The sequence below is a fragment of the Scyliorhinus torazame genome, chromosome 7 (genome assembly GCF_047496885.1).
Source record: "Scyliorhinus torazame isolate Kashiwa2021f chromosome 7, sScyTor2.1, whole genome shotgun sequence".
Taxonomy (NCBI): domain Eukaryota; kingdom Metazoa; phylum Chordata; class Chondrichthyes; order Carcharhiniformes; family Scyliorhinidae; genus Scyliorhinus; species Scyliorhinus torazame.
Genome location: NC_092713.1, coordinates 110,468,154 through 110,489,252, shown reverse-complemented (window position 1 = coordinate 110,489,252; position 21,099 = coordinate 110,468,154). Strand labels below are relative to the sequence as shown.

At 48.1% G+C, this 21,099-nt stretch overlaps 1 protein-coding gene across 2 annotated transcripts in view; it reads left to right on the top strand.

Annotated features, from left to right (window-relative positions):
• hmcn1 (hemicentin 1) overlaps nt 1-21,099 on the top strand; it is an 838,180-nt gene that overhangs the window by 263,724 nt on the left and 553,357 nt on the right. For both annotated transcript variants that reach the window (XM_072511251.1, XM_072511250.1), the window contains exon 11: nt 6,477-6,752. In XM_072511251.1, coding sequence (XP_072367352.1) covers nt 6,477-6,752 — 276 coding nt within the window. The remainder of the gene's footprint in view (nt 1-6,476; nt 6,753-21,099) is intronic.

Here is a 21,099-nt window from a genome sequence, read left to right as displayed (position 1 = left end):
AGGTCTTGGGGTAATTTATGAAAGCTGGGGTACTTCTGGAAAGCAAACCGAAGTGACCTATTTTGACTATCAGGTGAATGAAAAAGGGTTACATCCAGTGGAGGACAAGGTGAGGGCCACCAGAGAAGGACCAATTCCAAGACGCATCACAGAATTGAAATCCTTCCTGGGATTAGTAAATTACTATGGGAAGTGTATCTCCGATTTGGCCTACTTATTGACTCGCCTACACTACATACACTACTGCGAAAGCACCAAAAATGGCCTTGGGAGGCGTCACATGTGCACACCTTCAGGAAAGCAAAACAACAGCTGCTGTCATCCAATTTATTGGCCCATTTCAACTGCAAAAAGGAACCCATCCTGACATGTGATGCTTGGGGTGGTACTTTCACACCACTGGAATAGAAAAGCCCATCGCCTATGCATCCAGGACCCTCCCGGATGCCGAACGAAGGTATTCTCAAATCGAGAAGGAAGGCTTGGCGGTCATGTTTGGTGTAAAAAAGATTTTGGCAGTACATTTATGGTAGGTGTTTCATAATTAGTGACTAACCACAAGCTCTTATTGGTACTTTTAAAGAGGATAAGGCAACCCCCCCCCCCCCCCCACCCCCCGCCCCCCCATTGCCTCCACCTGGATACATCAATGGGCCCCGTTAGTTGCGGCTTGTGAATATCTCTCGGAGCACCATCCAGGAACGCACATAGCTATTGCTGATGCCTTGAGTTGCCACCCAGTGCCCACTAGCCCGGCTCCCTTGACCGCATTGGAAGAGGTTGTGATGACCCTAAATATGTTAGAGGCGTTACCAATGCCTGCAAGGCAAATCAAAAGGATACAAGAGGATACAACAGTGTCAAAATTGAAACACGTGATCCTGAACGGCAGAGTCCGAGGACAATCCTCAGAAGAAATTAAACCTTAAAACCTTATCTGACCAAGAAAGATGGTGTTGAGGATGGATCATTATTTGGTTGTTCTGGGTAGCTGTCCCCTGCCCAGGGCGGCGCCCGATAATAATGGAATTATGCATGCCAGAAGATATGTCTGGTGGCCCGGCCTTGACTCAGGCATCACGGTCTTGGTGAAGCTGTGCGATTCATGCCAGCGAATCTAAAACTCCCTTCTTCAGCCTCCCTATATCCATGGGAATGGCCAGGCAGGCCATGGGTGTGAGTGCACATGGACTTTGCTGGACCTTTTACGGATTCAATGTTTTTGATCCTGGGAGATGCACACTCCAAATGGGTGGAGGTACACTGAATAGATTCCACAACCTTCCACGCTACAATTGAGAAACTACGACAGAACCTTCGCACACTTGGGATGCCAGAAGTCCTGGTTTCCGACAATGGTACTGCCTTCACCAGATGAGTTCCAAAGCTTCATGCAATCCAATTGCATCAGACACATCAGACCTTCACCATATCACCTGTCGTCAGATGGGCTGGCAGAACGGGCAGTGCAGACGTTTAAGATCATCATGAAGAAACAACTGGCAGCATTCCATAGAGACCAAATTGGCACGGTTTTTATTCGATTATAGGGCTACTCCTTAACTACAACAGGAATCGCCCCAGCAGAACTGTTAATGGGACGGTAGTTTGGTAGGAGACTAGGCCTACTATTCCCAAACCTGGCAGAGAGGGTGGAGTCCCAACAAGAGAACCGGAAAAGAAATTGACACTCTGCGAGAACCAAAAGAATATTCAAGAGGGGTGATCTGGTCCAGGGCAGGCGCTTTGGAGATGGTTCCAGCTGGGTCCCTGGAGTTGTAGAAAACGGGACAATGTCCTACAAAGTGACGGTCCAGGATAAGGTCGAGAGGAAACACCTGGATCACCTCCCATCATGGGAATCCAGCCTCACTACTGGCCACAGAGGTGGCCACCGTTAGTACAGGGCAACAGGCGAAGCAAACTCTGCGTCCGTATCCTCACATGATGAGGACACGGGTTCCAAGATGGAAGCAGAGGAAGCTGGTGTTCCAACTGCAGTAGACATTGGTAACTCTTCAATGCTTCCTCTGGAAGTGAAGGTCTCCAATTCGGTTCACCCCTCCAGATCCAGTTCCACCCTCGACGGATCTCCGACTGATTGCGAAGCTGTGGGAGTGCGGAGTGGGAAACTGACTTGACGAGGGAGGGATGTTATGGTGGCCTTGAAGGATATGGGGGATCATCAATAGATCTCCCTGTGGGCCTCATAGAATATGAATTCCCCTATTAAGCGGGCGGTAGTTCGTCCAATAAGAAATGTATAACAGGAGCTTAAAACCCGCTATTCCAACCCAGACCAGCATCTCCGGAGATCCCAGGGCTTGGACGTGTGTGTTTTAAGCTGCGGCAGTGGCCTTTTTAATGAATGCAATAAAGAGGCTTGGTGTTGGAAGACTGGCCTTGGCAAAGCTATTACAGACGGGAAGAACAGGAGTACTTCACTGGGCCCAACAAAGGAAGTTGAGGTTTTACAGCTTCCCAGCCTCTCATACCTGGACTACACAACCTCTGCCCCCATCCACAACCACCTCATACCACTCTTTATCGTGCACCGTGGACATTTAAGATGAAGATAAGGAGCCATTTTTTTTCCTCTTAGGGTTGTTAATCTGTGGAATTCTCTTCCCCAGAATAATGGATGGGTTAGGTAGATTTTAATAGACAAGAGAGTCAACGGTTATGGGGGGGGGGTAGCTGGAAAATGGAGTTGAGGTCACAACGAGATCAACCATCTTATTGAATGGTGGAGCAAGCTCGAAGGGCAGTTTTGTCTGCTCCCTATCCAAAGTTGCAGGTGTCAGCTGGTGACATATTTACAATATAACAGTTGTTTTCTGTCTGTTCGGAGCACAAAATGTACTGGTGGCATTTTGGTAAAGCTTGAACGTTATAATCGCTGAGACTTCATATTGCTCTGAGCAATGGGAATCTAATTCAAACCAGTGACACTAAACCAGTTAAAGATTTAAATGGCCCAACAACATGAATAAACACACACTAACATTAAAATTGACTTAAATTTTAATATCACTTATTAAAATTAATAAGTATGTAAGTTTTCATGGGATTACTGGTTGAAACTTCAGTCTTCTCACACTGAGGTTAATTGCTTTTGCACCCTCCCCCACCCCTCCCAACGAGTATATTCAATTCCTCTCAACGCTTTTGGTAACTAATACGTTAGTGCATCAGGATTCAGTATGAAATAAAAGCTAAGCCTTTAGAGAGCAGATTTTTCATAGTTGTTATTTCCTCTGGATCAGACACAATTGGCTTGATCACTTGGACGAACCAGCTCCTAGGTAAACACAGTTTGATGGACAGAAATATAGCTCTCTCTAATTGTACAGGAAACTTTTTAAACTTCACTCGGAATAAACTATGGTTGAAGCATCGCAACAGTTTGTCAATGCATTTTTAAAATCACGCAGTAAATAAAAGTAAACATTCAGTGCCATCTTTGATTTGTTATGTCATTCTGTTTTGATTCACCATTGAATGATACTCAACTCTTCAATCATTCCTTTAGATAAGAAAAATAAAACTGCTTTGACTGTAAAGGTCCTGGTGGCAATAAAATAAACACTTTAAATCTTTCTGATTTGGTGATTCTGTCAAATTATGTAAATTATACATGGGCGCCAGAATGTTTAAGAGAAATGTACCACTGCTGGGATTTAGCACTCGATTAATAATGAAAATTGGTCTTTCATTACAGTGCCAGGAACATTCCTGCTGGCCCAATAAATTTATGAGACGAAAGCTAAAATATTTAAGAGTTAAGCTGTTGGCTTTCTGTTTCCACACAAGTTGGAATAGACTGTTGAAAAAGAACTGACTCATAGGAATAAATCATAGTTGTACCATAGTCATATCAGTCGATCATTTGAAGAATTAAAAATCCACACCTTAAGAGGTCAAAAGATTTTATAAACAGTACAAAACAACACAGAATATAAAGTAAACAAAAAACATATGTTTTATGAATATGTATGTCCTCCAGGATACTGGTGGAATAACCTTTCAACATGTGGAGGATTGGCACTAACCTATGGCTTTTTAGTCAATTTGTCAGTATTCTCAAGAAAATAAATCCGCTTGTTTCCACTATCATTATTGATTGTATTAACTAATCAGATAAAATGGAAGCTGGGGTCCCGAGTTTGTTTGCAACAAATAATGGGGCAGGACTGGAACCAATAAACATTACTTTGCCCAATTATTTAAGAGCACAAAATTGAGACAAAGTTTTAAAGTTAACTGTTAGTTCCTGAGAGCCCTAACTTACAGGTGTGGCCATTTAGGTTACTGTGAAATTCTTGTGAAGAAATAGTAATATTCAGAATCGGGAATGCGGCATGCTATTCAACATAAATCCCTGTAATTTCTTCAGACTCTATCCAATGGTACATGTGTGTGTATGTGTGTATGGAGCCTTGAGAGTGCACAATGCAGTTTGCAACACACAACATCCCTTTCTGTAATAGTAAATGAGAGGCATAGAATCTGTCTGTATTATGTTTCCAAAAGTGTAAACGATAAACTGAAGCATAACTTGAACATTCAACTTCATCAGCAACACTATTTTATAACATAATCACTTAAATACGGTTGATGTTTAAAGCCATATTTATCAGTGTGTGATCATGGATCCAGCAACGAGTTTCTTTCTCTGTAATGATCCAAGATTTATTTTTTGATTGGATGGTTATTTTTGCAAGATGAGTGTGCATACACCATGCAGGCTTTCTTGTTGCTAATCCTAATCTCCAGTGTATGTCAAACATGGCCTCAAAGTATTTATAAATCTCCAATTTAAAATGCTGTGCTGTCTGCAGAAAGTAGACAAACATCTTCCAAACATTGTGGGCGGGATTCTCCACTCCCACGCCGAAGTGGCCGCGCCGTCGAGGTTCACGACGGCGCGGAACGGCCCCGGTCCCGACCGATTCAGGCCCTGACAATGGGCCAGTATCGGGGCCGTGTCATCTACACGCGCCAGGCCTTGTCGCCCGCGTAAAAGCGGCGCCGCATAGATGACGCGGCCGGCGCCGCATAACGGACATCATCCGCGCATGCGCGGAATGGCCGGCACCAACCCGCGCATGCGTGGTTGCCGTCCTCTCTAAGTCCGCCCTGCAGGAAGATGGGGGACGGATCTTGCGGGGCCGCGGAAGGAAGGAGGTCCTCCTTCAGAGAAGACGGCCTGATGATCAGTGGGCACCAATCGCGGGCCACCCCACATTCCAGGTGAAGCCCGGTGCAGGATCCCCCCTCACCCCTCCACAGGCTGCCCCCCCCCCGCAGTGTTCACGCACCGCCCACGACTGCAGCGACCAGGTGTGGACGGCGCCGGGGGGAACCCGCCGTTTTGGCCTGGCCGCTCAGTACATCCGGGCCTCAGAATAGCGAGGGTGCCGGAGAATCGCCATTTTTGGTATCTCCGGCGATTCCCCGGCCTGCGGCCCGTGAAACTCGACCGGGCCGTTCCCGCCGCTTGGGAGAATCGCGGGAGGGCGTCGGACTGGCGTCCCTGGAAATTTTGGCGGCCCAGGCGATTCTCCCAATCGGCGTGGGAGTGGAGAATCGCGCCCTGTATACCTGTAAGCAATGTTTGCTATTTTTTCACCATCACAGTTGCCAGTGTTGGGAGGAAACAGTAATATCTGGTCAAAAGCATTCAAAATCAGAACTGCATGTGCTGTGAATCATGGATTCCTTTAATCCCTTTCCGGCTCCATCTGGTGGTACATATGTGTATGCTGTGGGGGACAAAATGCACAATACAATTTTCAATACACAACACATACTTGCCTAGTTTCTGCCAAATAGGTAGGGTTAAAATTGCTGTCGAGTGCAGTTCATTACCATCTGCTAGAAGGCTCCATTACATGGAGGTCAGGTGAGAATAGGGTTATACTCAGTTGTGATGTTCTCCACAGTGATCTGCTCACTGACTCTTTCTGCATCATCATTGGGAAAGGAATCTGTGGTAAGATGTTGGAGACTTCCCAGTGCCAATGGAAATAACCTGTGCCTATAAATCCAATGTTGACATGAGCTATAATTGTTGGGAGTGGATGGAGTGTCAGTTATACCCCCATCCGATTTTCTTTTTTACTCTATGGTGAATCCGCTATCATCCATTTTATAATCCCTGTCAATATTGAATTCCAAAATCAGTACCTTAATGAAAAAATGATGATAAATTTGAAAAATGTTATCATATGTTTTAATTCAGGAAAATCTGATTGCATCACTCAATTATGGAACATGTCAGGAGATTTTGCCATATGGTAGAAAAAGATAACATATTCCTTGCGTATTTTAAGGCAGGTTATTTAGAAAACATTTAGGCCGTTGCTTCAAATGGTAACCTTGATAACCATTTGAATTGAGAGGAAAGGGGCAGAACATCAGTTCCTCCTTCACATTTGATATATTTTACCCATTTTCTCTCTTTAAATTTATAGAACCCCACCCAACGATTCAAGTGCCCAACAATGTGACTGTTATTCCGGGTGAGAGAGCCATATTGACCTGCTTGACACTCAGCACAGTGCGCTACAATCTCACCTGGCAAAAAAATGGTGCTGACCGGAGATTGGCCGAAAGGTACAGGGTCCAAATAATGAGAAACTTGTCTCTGGAGATCAAGAATGTGCGACCAACAGATGCTGGACAATATAATTGCATCGCTGCAAATGAAGGGGGTACCACCCTTGCTTCTGTGTTCCTGATAGTGCAAGGTAAGCTGTACAGTTACATGGCTGCAAAATGAAGGTCTTTAACCAAAGTTTGCATTGTGGGATGAATGTATGATCGTCTTTGAAATATAATCAGCCATTGAATTCCACCCCCAATATTTTAGCGTAAAAGTGATTGCTAACTTTTACAGTTTAAAAATAAAAGCAAATTTAAATTCACAAATATTTGAATGAATCTCTAAATCATGGAGCATGCCAAAAGATCAATTAGTTATGTAAAGTTAAACAAACCTCTTACACGATGAACGTGGCAATATACTGGGCGGAGATTTCCCCCACATTTGTCACAGTGTCAGGCTCTGACTGAAAATTGATGTGTATCTCTCCAGAAAGACATCTGAGAATTCTGGTCAGACTTTCTGAAACTTGGTGCACAGAAAATCTGGGCCGTGGTTTGTACCGTCACTCTGGCATGGCAGGGCCACAGCGATCAGGATGCAATATTTAAAGGGTGCCCCAATCTACGTTTAAAGTATAGTCCCCCACCCCAAGCATCGGGATAACCTTATAACCACAAAATTATTGGGGCACTCTTTCTCTGTCCCACTCCCACACCACATAATTATCGGGGGGGTACCTGCCTCTCTGCCTGCCCACCCACACTACCATACAAGGACAGGGGAGCACTCTACCACCCCTTTTTTCTCCACCCCCTCTCCAAATCACCACGCCACCACTCACCCATCTCTTCTTCCCCTCCCTTCCACAGGCAACATCTCCCCCCCCCTTTCACAAGCATCATTTTCCCCCCCTCCCCTTTCACAAACATTGTCTCCCCACTTTCATGAACATTGTCTCCCCCCCCTTTCATGAGCAATGTCACCCTGCCTTCACCAGCATTATCTTCTCCCCCTTTCATGAGCATTGTCTCCCCCCTTTCACAAGCATTGTCTCCCCCCTTTCACGAGCATTGCCTCCCCTCTTTCACAAACATTGTCTTCCCCCCCCCTTTCTCGAGCACTGTCTCCCCCCCCTTTCTCGAGCACTGTCTCCCCCACCTCGAGCACTGTCTCCCCCCCCCCCCCCCTTTCTGCGTCCTTACGCAGTGCCAAATGGGCGCCGCGCCAACCCGCGCATGCGCAGTTGGGGCAGCCCAATCCTGTGCATGCACAGTTGGGCCGTGCCATCCTATGCATGCGCGGGGAATGTCTTACGCACGCCGGCCCTTCACCAACATGGGGCCGGTGTTCTGGGGCCACGTGCGGAAGGAGGTAGACCCGGGGGGGAGAGGCCGGCCTGTCGATTGGTGGGCACCGATCGCGGGCCATACCCTATCAGAGGCCACCCCGGTGAATGAGCCCCCCTCCCTCCCCCACAGGCCGGTCCCCCAGCATTTCCGCAGAGTTCCCGCCGGCAGCGACGAGGGGTGGACGGCACCGGCGGGAACCTGTCATATTGTAACGGCTGCTCGGCCCATCTGGTTGGAGAATCGCAGCTCGCCAGTTCTCCGAGCGGCCCGGTGCGAATCGCGCGCCACTGGTTTCCTGGGGGTGGGAGAATCACGTGCGGGGGTCGGGGCGGCGTGGCGCGATTCGGTGGCGCCCCGGCGATTCTTCCACCCTGCGTGGAGGGGGAGAATAGCGCCCATTGTTTCCCTCCCTTTCACGAACATTGTCTCCCTCCTTTCATGAACATGTCTCCCTCCCTTTCACGAACATGTCTCCCTCCCTTTCACGAGCATTGCCTCCCCTCTTTCACAAACATTGTCTTCCCCCCCCCTTTCTCGAGCACTGTCTCCCCTCCCTTTCTCGAGCACTGTCTCCCCCACCTCGAGCACTGTCTCCCCCCCCCCCCCTTTCTGCGTCCTTACGCAGTGCCAAATGGGCGCCGCGCCAACCCGCGCATGCGCAGTTGGGGCAGCCCAATCCTGTGCATGCACAGTTGGGCCGTGCCATCCTATGCATGCGCGGGGAATGTCTTACGCACGCCGGCCCTTCACCAACATGGGGCCGGTGTTCTGGGGCCACGTGCGGAAGGAGGTAGACCCGGGGGGGAGAGGCCGGCCTGTCGATTGGTGGGCACCGATCGCGGGCCATACCCTATCAGAGGCCACCCCGGTGAATGAGCCCCCCTCCCTCCCCCACAGGCCGGTCCCCCAGCATTTCCGCAGAGTTCCCGCCGGCAGCGACGAGGGGTGGACGGCACCGGCGGGAACCTGTCATATTGTAACGGCTGCTCGGCCCATCTGGTTGGAGAATCGCAGCTCGCCAGTTCTCCGAGCGGCCCGGTGCGAATCGCGCGCCACTGGTTTCCTGGGGGTGGGAGAATCACGTGCGGGGGTCGGGGCGGCGTGGCGCGATTCGGTGGCGCCCCGGCGATTCTTCCACCCTGCGTGGAGGGGGAGAATAGCGCCCATTGTTTCCCTCCCTTTCACGAACATTGTCTCCCTCCTTTCATGAACATGTCTCCCTCCCTTTCACGAACATGTCTCCCTCCCTTTCACGAACATTGTCTCCCCCCTTTCACGAGCATTGTCTCCCCCCTTTCACGAGCATTGTCCCCATCCTTTCACAAAAATTGTCTGCCCCCCCCTTTCTTGAGCACTGTCTCCCCCCCCTTTCTCGAGCACTGTCTCCCCCCCTTTCACGAGCACTGACTTCCCCTCCCCTTTCGCGAGCACTGTCTCCCCCCCTTTCACAAGGACTGTCTCCCCCCCTTTCACAAGCACTGTCTCCCCCCCTTTCACGAGCATTGTCTTCCCCTTTCATGAATATTGTCTCCCCCCTTTCACGAGCATTGTCTAGCCCGTTTCACGAGCACTGTCTCCTCCCCTCTTTCACGAGCACTGTCTTCCCCCCCTTTCACGAGCACTGTCTTCCCCCCATTTCACAAGCACTGTCTCCCCCCCTTTCACAAGCACTGTCTCCCCCCCTTTCACAAGCACTGTCTCCCCCCCTTTCACAAGCACTGTCTCCCCCCCTTTCACAAGCACTGTCTCCCCCCCTTTCACGAGCACTGTCTCCCCCCCTTTCATGAATATTGTCCACCCTCTTTCACGAACATTGTCTCCCCCCTTTCACGAGCATTGTCTCTCCCCTTTCACGAGCATTGTCTCCCCCCTTTCAAGTGCATTGTCTCCCCCCTTTCACGAGCATTGTCTCCCCCCTTTCACGAGCATTGTCTCCCCCCTTTCACGAGTATTGACTCCCCCCTTTCACGAGCATTGTCTCCCCCCTTTCACGAGCATTGTCGCCCCCCTTTCACGAGCATTGTCTCCCCCCTTTCACGAGCATTGTCTCCCCCCTTTCACGAGCATTGTCTCCCCCCTTTCACGAGCATTGTCTCCCCCCCTTTCACAAGCACTGTCTCCCCCTTTCATGAATATTGTCCCCCCTCTTTCACGAACTGCACACAGTACTCCAAATGTGGCCGTACTAAGGTTTTGTACAGCTGCAACATCACCTCACGGCTCTTAAATTCAATCCCTCTGCTAATGAACGCTAGCACACCTTCGGCCTTCTTCACAGCTCTATCCACTTGAGTGGCAACTTTCAAAGATCTATGAATATAGACCCCACGATCTTTCTGCTCCTCCACATTGCCAAGAACCCTACCGTTAACCCTGTGTTCCGCATTCGTATTTGTCCTTCCAAAATGGACAACCTCACACTTTACTGGGTTAAACTCCATCTGCCACTTCTCAGCCCAGCTCTGCATCCTATCTATGCCTCTTTGCAGCCGACAACAGCCCAATATCCACAACCCCACCAATCTTCGTATCGTCTGCAAATTTACTGACCCACCCTTCAACTCCCTCATCCAAGTCATTAATGAAAATCACAAACAGCAGAGGACCCAGAACTGATCCCTGCGGTACGCCACTGGTAACTGGGCTCCAGGCTGAATATTTGCCATGCACCACCACTCTCTGACTTTTTAGCCAGTTCGTTATCCAACTGGCCAAATTTCCCACTATCCCATGCCTCCTTACTTTCTGCATAAACCTACCATGGGGAACATTATCAAATGCCTTACTAAAATCCATGTACACTACATCCACTGCTTTACCTTCATCCATGTGCTTGGTCACTTCCTCAAAGAATTCAATAAGACTTGTGAGGCAAGACCTACCCCTCACAAATCCGTGCTGACTATCCCTAATCAAGTAGTGTCTTTCCAGATGCTCAGAAATCCAATCCGTCAGTACCCTTTCCATTACTTTGCCTACCACCGAAGTAAGACTAACTGGCCTGTAATTCCCAGGGTTATCCCTATTCCCTTTTTTGAACAGGGGCACGACATTCGCCACTCTCCAATCCCCTGGTACCACCCCTGTTGACAGTGAGGATGAAAAGATCATTGCCAATGGTTCTGCAATTTCATCTCTTGCTTCCCATAGAATCCTTGGATATATCCCGTCAGGCCCGGGGGACTTGTCTATCCTCAAGTTTTTCAAAATGCCCAACACATCTTCCTTCCTAACAAGTATTTCCTCGAGCTTACCAGTCTGTTTCACACTGTCCTCTCCAACAATATGGCCCCTCTCATTCGTAAATACTGAAGAAAAGTACTCTTTCAAGACCTCTCCTATCTCTTCAGACTCAATACACAATCTCCCGCTACTGTCCTTGATCGGACCTACCCTCGCTCTAGCCATTCTCATATTTCTCACATATGTGTAAAAGGCCTTGGGGTTTTCCTTGATCCTACCCGCGAAAGATTTTTCATGCCCTCTCTTTGCTCTTAGTTAATATGGTTTTGCTCGCCTTGTACCTTGCCTTTGAGATACATCCATATCATTTTTCAGAGCTCTCGCCTACACTCCACTCAACATTGCTTTCCCATCAGATTGTTTGTTTCAACTGCATTCTATTGAATTATCTTAACTGTCCACCGTTGAGTAAAACTCAAGTGTAATTGAAACATCACAAAGCGAATATTACTTCGCTGTGCACAATGTTATCTCACTTATATCTATAAATTATATTCTATTGAATGATAAAACAAATTTTAATAGCCTTTACTCCAACCTTCATATCAAGTCAATTTTAAACTTGACTATTAAAATCTCTCCAGTATTGTAAAATTACTTTTCTATAAAAATGTATACATGTATATAATTGCAATCACATCATCTATAAATGCAGAAATGTATACAATCAGAAAGACCATTCTGGTTCATCTGGTCAGTCAAAAGTTAAAAATACAATACTCTTTTGAATCACTGACTGGAAGATACAATGCTTCTCCAACTTGCCAATGGTGTACATGGCCACTGACGCAAGTTTAGTCTATTCTGCACATTCACAACAGCGAATGAAAAATAACTAAATTTAACTAAGTTAGTTGCTAATTGTGTATGGAAGTACTTGTGGACAGGGGTGATGTAACTGACTGCTCAGCCAGAATTTGTTGTTATCCTGTGGTTGCATTGTCTCCCCTTTCACAATCATTATCTCCCCTATCACGATCATTGTCTCCCCCTTTTACAAGCATAGTCTCCCCTTTCACAAGTATCGTCTCTCCCCCCTTCACGAGCATCGTCTTCTCCCCCCCCCTTTCAGGAGCATTGTCTTTCCCCCCTCCTTTCACGAGCATCATCTCCCCCCTTTTCTAGGTGTTGCCCCCCACCCTCCCTTCGCAGGCATAGGGCCTGCACCGGCGCTGCCAACCTGGCACTGCCGGAGCACAGGTAAGTATAGCACCAGGTGGTGAGGGACATAATGCCAACTGACTGGTGCTCTGGCAGTGCCAGGCTGACACTATGTCCCTCACCACCTGGGGCTATACTTATCTGTGCACCTCAGTAATGATTCGAGCTGTCGTGATGTCACGCGGCTGAGTGGGAAGATACAGTGGGGGACAAAGTAGCGGTGTTAGGCCCTATAATTATATTTAAATTAATTTTAAAATTTGCTAATCAAGCTCATGCCTTTCCTGGGGGTGAACCTGACCACATCTTCGAAAGGGGCGGGGAAGATACTAAACTGAAACTCAGCCAGTGCAAATCCAATTTTTGGCGCCTCTCGAGATTTAGCAGCCATTACGGGATTTGCGCTTGTTGTCAATGGGGCTGTTATATTGTGGCCACTGTTACAACAATTAGTGAAAGAAAGATTCAGCGTGAAAGAAGGCCATTCAGCCCATTGTGACTACGCCAGTTCTTTGGTCGAGTTATCCCACTTCATAAGGATTCAGGGAAAGACCATTTTGTGCATTATTTTGGCCCATTGAAGCTTTGCTACACTTCATTTCAGCAACATGTTTCTTTTCAAATTAACCAAAATATTTTCCCAGCTATTATTTCTCGGCCGGTTATTCTAAGTACGAATCATTTTCTGAGTAAGTTTAAAGATCATTTTACAGCAAGAAAACATATGGGTTCAGCAGAGTCTCTTAAACCCAGGTAGAACACATTTAAAAGATGATGCTGTACATTATCTCCACCTTCAGGATAATCTTAAAAGGAAAGTTTTCAGTTTATATTTTTTACAATGATGTTCTGAAGGAAAATATCCCAGGTTGAAGGAAAGAGGACAACCATGATGGGAGTGTTAAAAGAGGTGACTGAAGGCTTTTGCAAAAGATTGTAAACTAATTTTTAAAGACTGGGCAAAGTACAAAGAATGGTTCAGAAAAAGAGAGTTCTCCAAAATAGGCCCTACGTGGTTGAATTAATAGAATCATAGAATCCCTGCTGAGGGAGGCCATTCAGCCCATCGAGCCTGCACCGACCCTCTGAAAGAGCACCCTACCTAGGGTCAGGCCCTCACCCTATCCCCGAAGCCCAGTAACTCCACCTAACCTTTTGGACACCAAGGGGCAATTTAGTATGGCCAACCCACCTAACCTGCAACATCTTTGGATTGTGGGAGGAAACCGCAGCACCTGGAGGAAACCCACGCAGACATGGAGAATGTGCAAACTCCACATAGGCAGTCATGCGAAGCTGGAATTGAACCCGGGTGCCTGGTGCTGTGAGGCAGCAGTGCTAACCACTGTGCTGCCATGCTGCCGATTGTGGCGTGAAAAAAAGGGCTGCCCACGTCAGATTCAAAGTATTGAAGGGTGTGAGAGATCGAAGACTGGGTGAGGCTGCAGAGGGTTTTAAAGAAAAGGGTGATGAATTTAAATTGAATGTGTTGGGAAGCAGGGACCAGGATAGTTAAGTGAGGATAAATAAGGCTTAGTAAAAAGTAAATGTGGTAGTTCAATTCTAGACAGCCTGTACCTGATCCTTACACCAAAGTATTTCTGGATTGATACTTTACTTTTACTGCTAATTAATTCATGAATGCTGGACAATATAGAGGGATGAGCGAGGGAAATTAGCAGAAATTATATTTTCTTTACACATTCTTTGGGCCAACTGAAAAATACAAATGTTTCTACAGTATTGACAGTTGGTTTCAGAGTGGAGGGCACACCTTGCTCTTTTTAGCTTGAGTTGATCATAACGATTAGGGAACACCTTTTGCCATGTGATATTGCGATCTCTTTGTACAGTAAACCTTTGTTGTGTGTAGTTTATCTCTTGAATACCGGAATACCCTATTTTTGCAAACAGCTGTCAGGATGGCCTAAAGACAGTTAATTGCCACCCACTGCAGGTTCAAACACGGTCATTAAATCCCCTTTGATGTAAGATCACTAAACAGGAAACTGAAAGATGTTTAAAGTTGGGAGGTCATCTTGGAGGTAAGGTTAAGTAAATATAATTTAATATTTGCACAAGGCTACAAAGGAAAGAGAGGATTTTCATTCTTAAAAGGAATTAGGCAAACCCATAAATCTAAATTAAGACAAAATGCATTTATAAATTTTCCTGAATGTCTATTTTTAACATGGCATCAGATGTGACACCAAAAATAAATTTAATAGAAAACTACTTTTTAATTCCTCTCATTTCATCAATTATGAACATAGAGGTGTACAGGAATTTAAAGATTCTGTAGACCAGCTGGCAAGTCCCAAATTTCCATTTCTCCTTCCCATAACTTTTTAAACTTAGGTTGAATTTCTTAACCATTCATCTCTTTTTCCAACTTATCAATCTTTGAGTTTGGGTATCTCTTAGATCTGTCCTAAATACGTCCATCCTCAAATGAAGGATGGAATGACTAGTTTGCAGATTATTTTATGCTAGGCTTGCCCAATCTTTTTGCTCAGGGGCTCACATTTGCATATTTTGTTCACTCAGGGAGCCCATGAGCAAATTTCAGAAAGATAATGGAGAACAGGCAGGACGGTGGAGTTGAGGCCATGATGGGATCAGCCATGATCACATTGAGGGTGTTAGGCCTGGTAGACTAAATTGCCTACTCCCACTCCTAGTCATGTGTTCTAGGGAGGAGGTGCTCTGGCTGATTTTGCAATCCAGCTCTTAGCCTGTAACATTGTAGATAGCAGATGAGGAACATATCAGCCATGATAGAATGGCAAAGCAGACTCGATGAGCCGAATGGCTGAATTCTGTTCCTATATTTTATGAACTATAAGGGGCTGAATTCTCTGCTTCCCACAGTGAGAATTGCGATTGGGTGGAAAATAGCGCGCAAGTGAAAATTCGCGATTTGCGCCCGGTGCTGATTTAGACGCAATACTCCGGTCCCCTGTAGGCGATGTTAGTGACATTATTGCCCCATGCTGGCGGGTCTCTGCAAAACCATAATTTGCATTGATTTAAATCTCGTAAGCGGGTTGGACACTTTATGCTCCACCCCTCCGTGATACTCCACCCCCTCAGGTGGAAGTCACGCAAATTGGTGCAAGTGTTTACAAGATGGGCACCATCGTTGTTGAGGGGGAGTGAAGGGCTAAAATGCTCTCAAAATCTCTGAAAAATTGTCGACGTGGAATATGGCCATCTGGGCTGGGAAATAGCTGGTCAAATTCATGGACTCGGTTGTCCCCCTCGGGATCGGGGTTGCCTGGCTCAGCCGCCATTGCTGCAATATGTGACTTAAACACACCTGTCTGGTGCTACTTCCAAGCTCCTGGCTACTCGCACTGCTGACTGCTCAGTGTCTCCTGTAAATTTTCAGAGAGCCACTGTTGATGTACGAGCCCACCCAGGCGGGTCCTCTGGAAACCCTCATACCCCAGCAATATCATCAAGGAGATGGGCGTGGCCATGCTCAATCACCGGCCTACCAGGTGTTGGCACTCCTCAGAAGCACGACTGCAGAGGGATCGGGGGATTAGCAGAGCTCTCCCCAACCAAAGGACAACTGCACTTCTGGCCTTTGGATCCATCCACTGTGGCCTTCGGAACCCCCCCCCGGCACACTACCGCTCCCAGGGCAGAGGCCTCACCAGCGATCGCCATTCCTCAGGATCACGAGCTGTCTCCGACTGGTGAAGCTGGCAGCCCTGAGTGCCTCTGCCACCTCCACCCAGGCACTGTTCAGACTCGAGTTTGCGGTGGACCCTGGGGAAGGAGGTGTCACCCCTATCATCATTGGCATCTAGCAGTGGGTGCATTTCAGACTCCCAAAATCAGAGGGCTGCAATAAGTGTGTGGTGAGTGGAACACTTAAAAGCAGCTCCAGCTTGTCAGGCTCATCAGCACTAATTCCGGCCTTGGTGGTTCCACCGCCTGCTGGGCTGGGAACTGCTTCCAGTTCAGGCTGGCAGACTGCTGGCTCATTTGCATGTCCTGAATTGCAGAATGAATAGCGCCTCCAATGGAAATGTGAGTCGCATGCTATTCAGTTCCGCAGGAGCACTTAGTCTCCCAAATGGAGAATCCAGCACAAGGTTTGGCACAACAAACAACTGAATTTTTAAAAAAAGATGAAGTTTTAAGGAGAGAAACAGTTGTTGAACAAAAGTAGAATCCCTACAGTGCAGAAGGAGACCATTCGGCCCATTGAGTCCGCACCAGCCCTTGCTCCGATAGAGCACCCTACCTAGGCGCAACCCCTGCTCCTATCACCGTAACCTCACCTAACATTTTTGGCAATATTAGCATGGCCAATTCACCTAACCCGCACATCTTTGGATTGTGGGAGGAACCGGAGCACCCGGAGGAAACCCACGCAGACACTGGGAGAAAGTGCAAACTCCACACAGTCACTCAAGATTAGAATCGAACCTAGGTCCCTGGCGCAGTGAGGCAGCAGTGCTTACCAATATGGCACATGCCGCCTTAATGTCATAGCAACAAATTGTGAAGTTAAAAATAGTAAGTAATAAAAATCCATAGGGTGTGAGAGGGTCAATGAGAGTGAGTGGGTGCGTGTACCTGTGTTGATGTGTGGTGGTGAGAGTGAGTGGGAAAACTGAGATTGGGCTGAAGGCCCTCTCACTCTCATCCCCGCACACTCACTCAGTGTCTCGTACTCACTCCACACACTGACTCAATATCGTGGACTGCCCTCCACTTACTTGGCCACACTGACCCCCACTCCTGCCTTCCGCTGGCTCTCACACACGTTCCCTCATACTTGCCTGCTCCCTCATGCAAGTCCACTCCCCCATGGCCGCCCATGCACTCTCTCCCACAGACCCATATCCTCTTTCAGACATCCCACTAGAAGCCCCTTCCTCTCCCACTCTGGTCAAGAAGGTAAGAGCCAGGCAGCATGTGGTGCAGTGGTTATCCCTGGGATTGTGGCGCTGAGGACACGGATTTGAATCCCGACCCTGGGTCACTGTCCGTGTGGGGTTTGCACATTCTCCCCATGTCTGCGTGGGGTTCACCCCTACAACCCAAATATGTGCAGGTTAGGTGGATTGGCCACACTAAATTGCTCCTTAATTGGAAAAAAATAATTGGGTACTCTAAATTTATGTTTTAAAAAAAAGGTCACTTCCGGTGGCGGCCATGGAGGAGTAGGTCGCACATTTGATAGCTTCCGTCTGTAACGGACTTTTGGACCTTTTCCCCCTGTTTCTTTCTGGATTTTATGGGATAAATCGGTGAAGAGTGAGACAGTAAGGAGAAATCCCTCTCCGGTGTGTGGAGAGTTGGACCAGAAGTGGCCGTGTGAAAAGACAAAGTCCTATAAGGGAGACGCAAGTAGAGCTGGTAACACGGGGCAGCGTGGAGGGGCACCAGGGCAGTGGGGAGACGACACAGTGGTCGATGGATCAGCTGGTGAGGTTTTTCAAGGATTGCTTCGCAAAGCTGAAGAAGGACACGCTGGACCTGATTAAGGCTTCGATTGATCAAGTGGTTCAGAATCAGGAACCCACGGGAGAGCGATCCAGGAGGTAGAACAATAGTTGTCTGAGCACGAGGAGTATATAACCGTGCAGGAAAACAAGGTGGGGATGATGAACGACCACCAGAAAAGAATGCAGGAGAAGCTGGAGGACCTGGAGAATAGGTCCAGGAAGCAGAATCTCAGAATTATTGGCCTCTCTGAAGGCAGTGAGGGATCAGATGCGAGGGCTTATGTGACGCACATGTTGGAGAAGTTGATGGGGGCTGGGGCGTTCCCTCGGCCCCTGGAATTGGACAGAGCGCACAGAGCCCTCGCGAGGAAGCCCCGAGCGAACGAACCGGCGAGGGCCATGGTGGTACGTTTTCACCGTTTCTTGGACAAGGAACACGTTTTGCGGTGGGCCAAGAAAGAACGGAGCAGTAAGTGGGAGAACTGTGAGTAGCGCATCTATCAGGACCGGGGAGCGGATTTGGCCAAGAGGCGAGCTGGGTTCAATCGGGAAAAAACGACCCTCTTTAAGAAGGAGGTGAAGTTCGGGATGCTGTACCCAGCCCGTCTGTGGGTCACACGTGAGGAACAGGACTTCTACTTTGAAACGCCAGACGAAGTATGGACTTTTATTAAAGAAATGAATCTGGAGGCGAATTAAAAGACACTGAAACCTTGGAGAAGCACTGGTGGCGATTTGTTTTGCTGGATTGTATAAATTTAAGTAGCGCTATGTGAAATAATGGGCTGTGTGGATGGTTAAAGGTTGCTTAGTCTTGCAGGGAGCTGGTTAGAGGGAGGGATGGGCTTTGAATTTGGTTCTGCTTTTTGGGTGATTATTTTTCTAAAGTGACTTGTTTCTTCACTGTTTTTTTAAATGTTTGTTCACTGGGGAATGTGATGCTTTTAAAATGTTTATTCATGTGGGGGGAGAGGGGAGAGAACAATGGGGAGACGGACTGCTTGGTGCCAGGGGCAGGCGCTATCAAGTCAGCATGAGTCAGCTGACTCTCAGAAGCGCAGTGGGGGGTGAGCAGGTGTTAAGCTGGAGCTTGACTTGAGGGATTGATTTTTTGGTGTTGTTGCTGGGGGGGGGGGGGAGCTGGGGAGCTGCTTTGCTGACTGGAGGAACTGTTACTAGGGGACAAATGGGAGGCCGGGAACGGCGACTGCCCGAGTGGGGACTCGAGGGAACGGAGGGCACGAGCTCGAGGCTGGCCTAAAAAGGGTGATGGCTGGTCGGCAGGAGGGGAGGGTTGGAAGCCCCCCCATCCAGGCTGATCACATGGAACGTTAGAAGACTGAATGGGCCGGTCAAGAGGGCTCGCATGTTCGCTCATTTGAGGGGGCTGAAGGCGGACGTGGCAATGCTACAAGAGACACACCTAAAGATTACAGACCAGACGAGATTGAGGAAGGGGTAGGTCAGCCAAATATTCCACTCAGGACTGGACTCAAAGACCAGGGGGGTAGCGATCTTGATCAGCAAATGAGTGGCATTCGAGACAGGGAGAATCGTGTCAGACAAGGGGGGTAGGTACATAATAGGTAGTATATATAAATGATTTGGAGGAAAACTTAACTGGTCTGATCAGTAAGTTTGCAGACGACACAAAGGTTGGTGGAATTGCGGAAGGCGATGAGGACTGTCAGAGGATACAGCAGGATTTAGATTGTTTGGAGACTTGGGCGGAGAGATGGCAGATGGAGTTTAATCCGGACAAATGTGAGGTAATGCATTTTGGAAGGTCTAATGCAGGTAGGGAATATACAGTGAATGGTAGAACCCTCAAGAGTATTGAAAGTCAGAGAGATCTAGGTGTACAGGTCCACAGGTCACTGAAAGGGGCAACACAGGTAGTCAAGAAGGCATACGGCATGCTTGCCTTCATTGGCTGGGGCATTGAGTATAAGAATTGGCAAGTCATGTTGCAGCTGTATAGAACCTTAGTTAGGCCACACTTGGAGTATAGTGTTCAATTCTGGTCGCCTCACTACCAGAAGGATGTGGAGGCTTTAGAGAGGGTGCAGAAGAGATTTACCAGAATGTTGCCTGGTATGGAGGGCATTAGCTATGAGGAGCGGTTGAATAAACTCGGTTTGTTCTCACTGGAACGACGGAGGTTGAGGGGTGACCTGATAGAGGTCTACAAAGTTATGAGGGGCATAGACAGAGTGGATAGTCAGAGGCTTTTTCCCAGGGTGGCGGGGTCAATTACTAGGGGGCATAGGTTTAAGGTGCGGGGGGCAATGTTTAGAGGAGATGTACGAGGCAAGTTTTTTCACACAGAGGGTAGTGGGTGCCTGGAACTCGCTACCGGAGGAGGTGGAAGCAGGGACGATAGTGACATTTAAGGGGCATCTTGACAAATACATGAATAGGATGGGAATAGAGGGATACGGGCCCAGGAAGTGTAGAAGATTGTAGTTTAGTCGGGCAGCATGGTTGGCACGGGCTTGGAGGGCCGAAGGGCCTGTTCCTGTGCGATACTTTTCTTTGTTCTTTGTTCTAGAATGGTACTTGTGAACATGTATGCTCCAAATTGGGACAACGTGGAATTTATGAGGTGGGTTTTAGGTAAGATCCCAGACTTAGCGTCACATAACCTGATCATGGGAGGGGACTTCAATACAGTCATTGATCCGGAATTGTACCGGTCAAAATCCAGGACGGGAAGGAGGCCAGCTGCGGCAAAGGAATTGAAGGGTTTTATGGAACAGGTGGGGCGAGTAGACCCATGGAGGTTGGCACGGCCGAGGACGAAGGAGTTTTCCTTTTTCTCACGTGTCCACAAGGTATACTCTCGCATCGACTTTTTTGTTCGGAGCAGGGCGAAGGATACTGAGTACTCGGCAATTGCAGTGTCGAATCATGCCCCGCACTGGATGGATCTACGGGTTAGTGTGGGGAGAGGGCAAAGGCCGTTGTGGAGACTGGATGTGGGGTTGCTAGCGGACGAGGCGGTCTGTGGGCAGGTTTACGAGTCCATCCAGAACTACCTGGAAACAAATGATACGGGGGAGGTCTCTGCACCGACGGTCTGGGAAGCTTTGAAGGCAGTGGTAAGAGGGGAATTAATCTCGATACGGGCCCACAGAGAAAAGGTGGAACGGGCTGAGAGGGACAGGTTAGTTGAGGAGATACTACAGGTGGACAGGAGATACTTGGAGACCTCGGACGCGGGGCTACTGAGGGAGCGGCAAAGGCTACAGGTGGAGTTTGGGCTGTT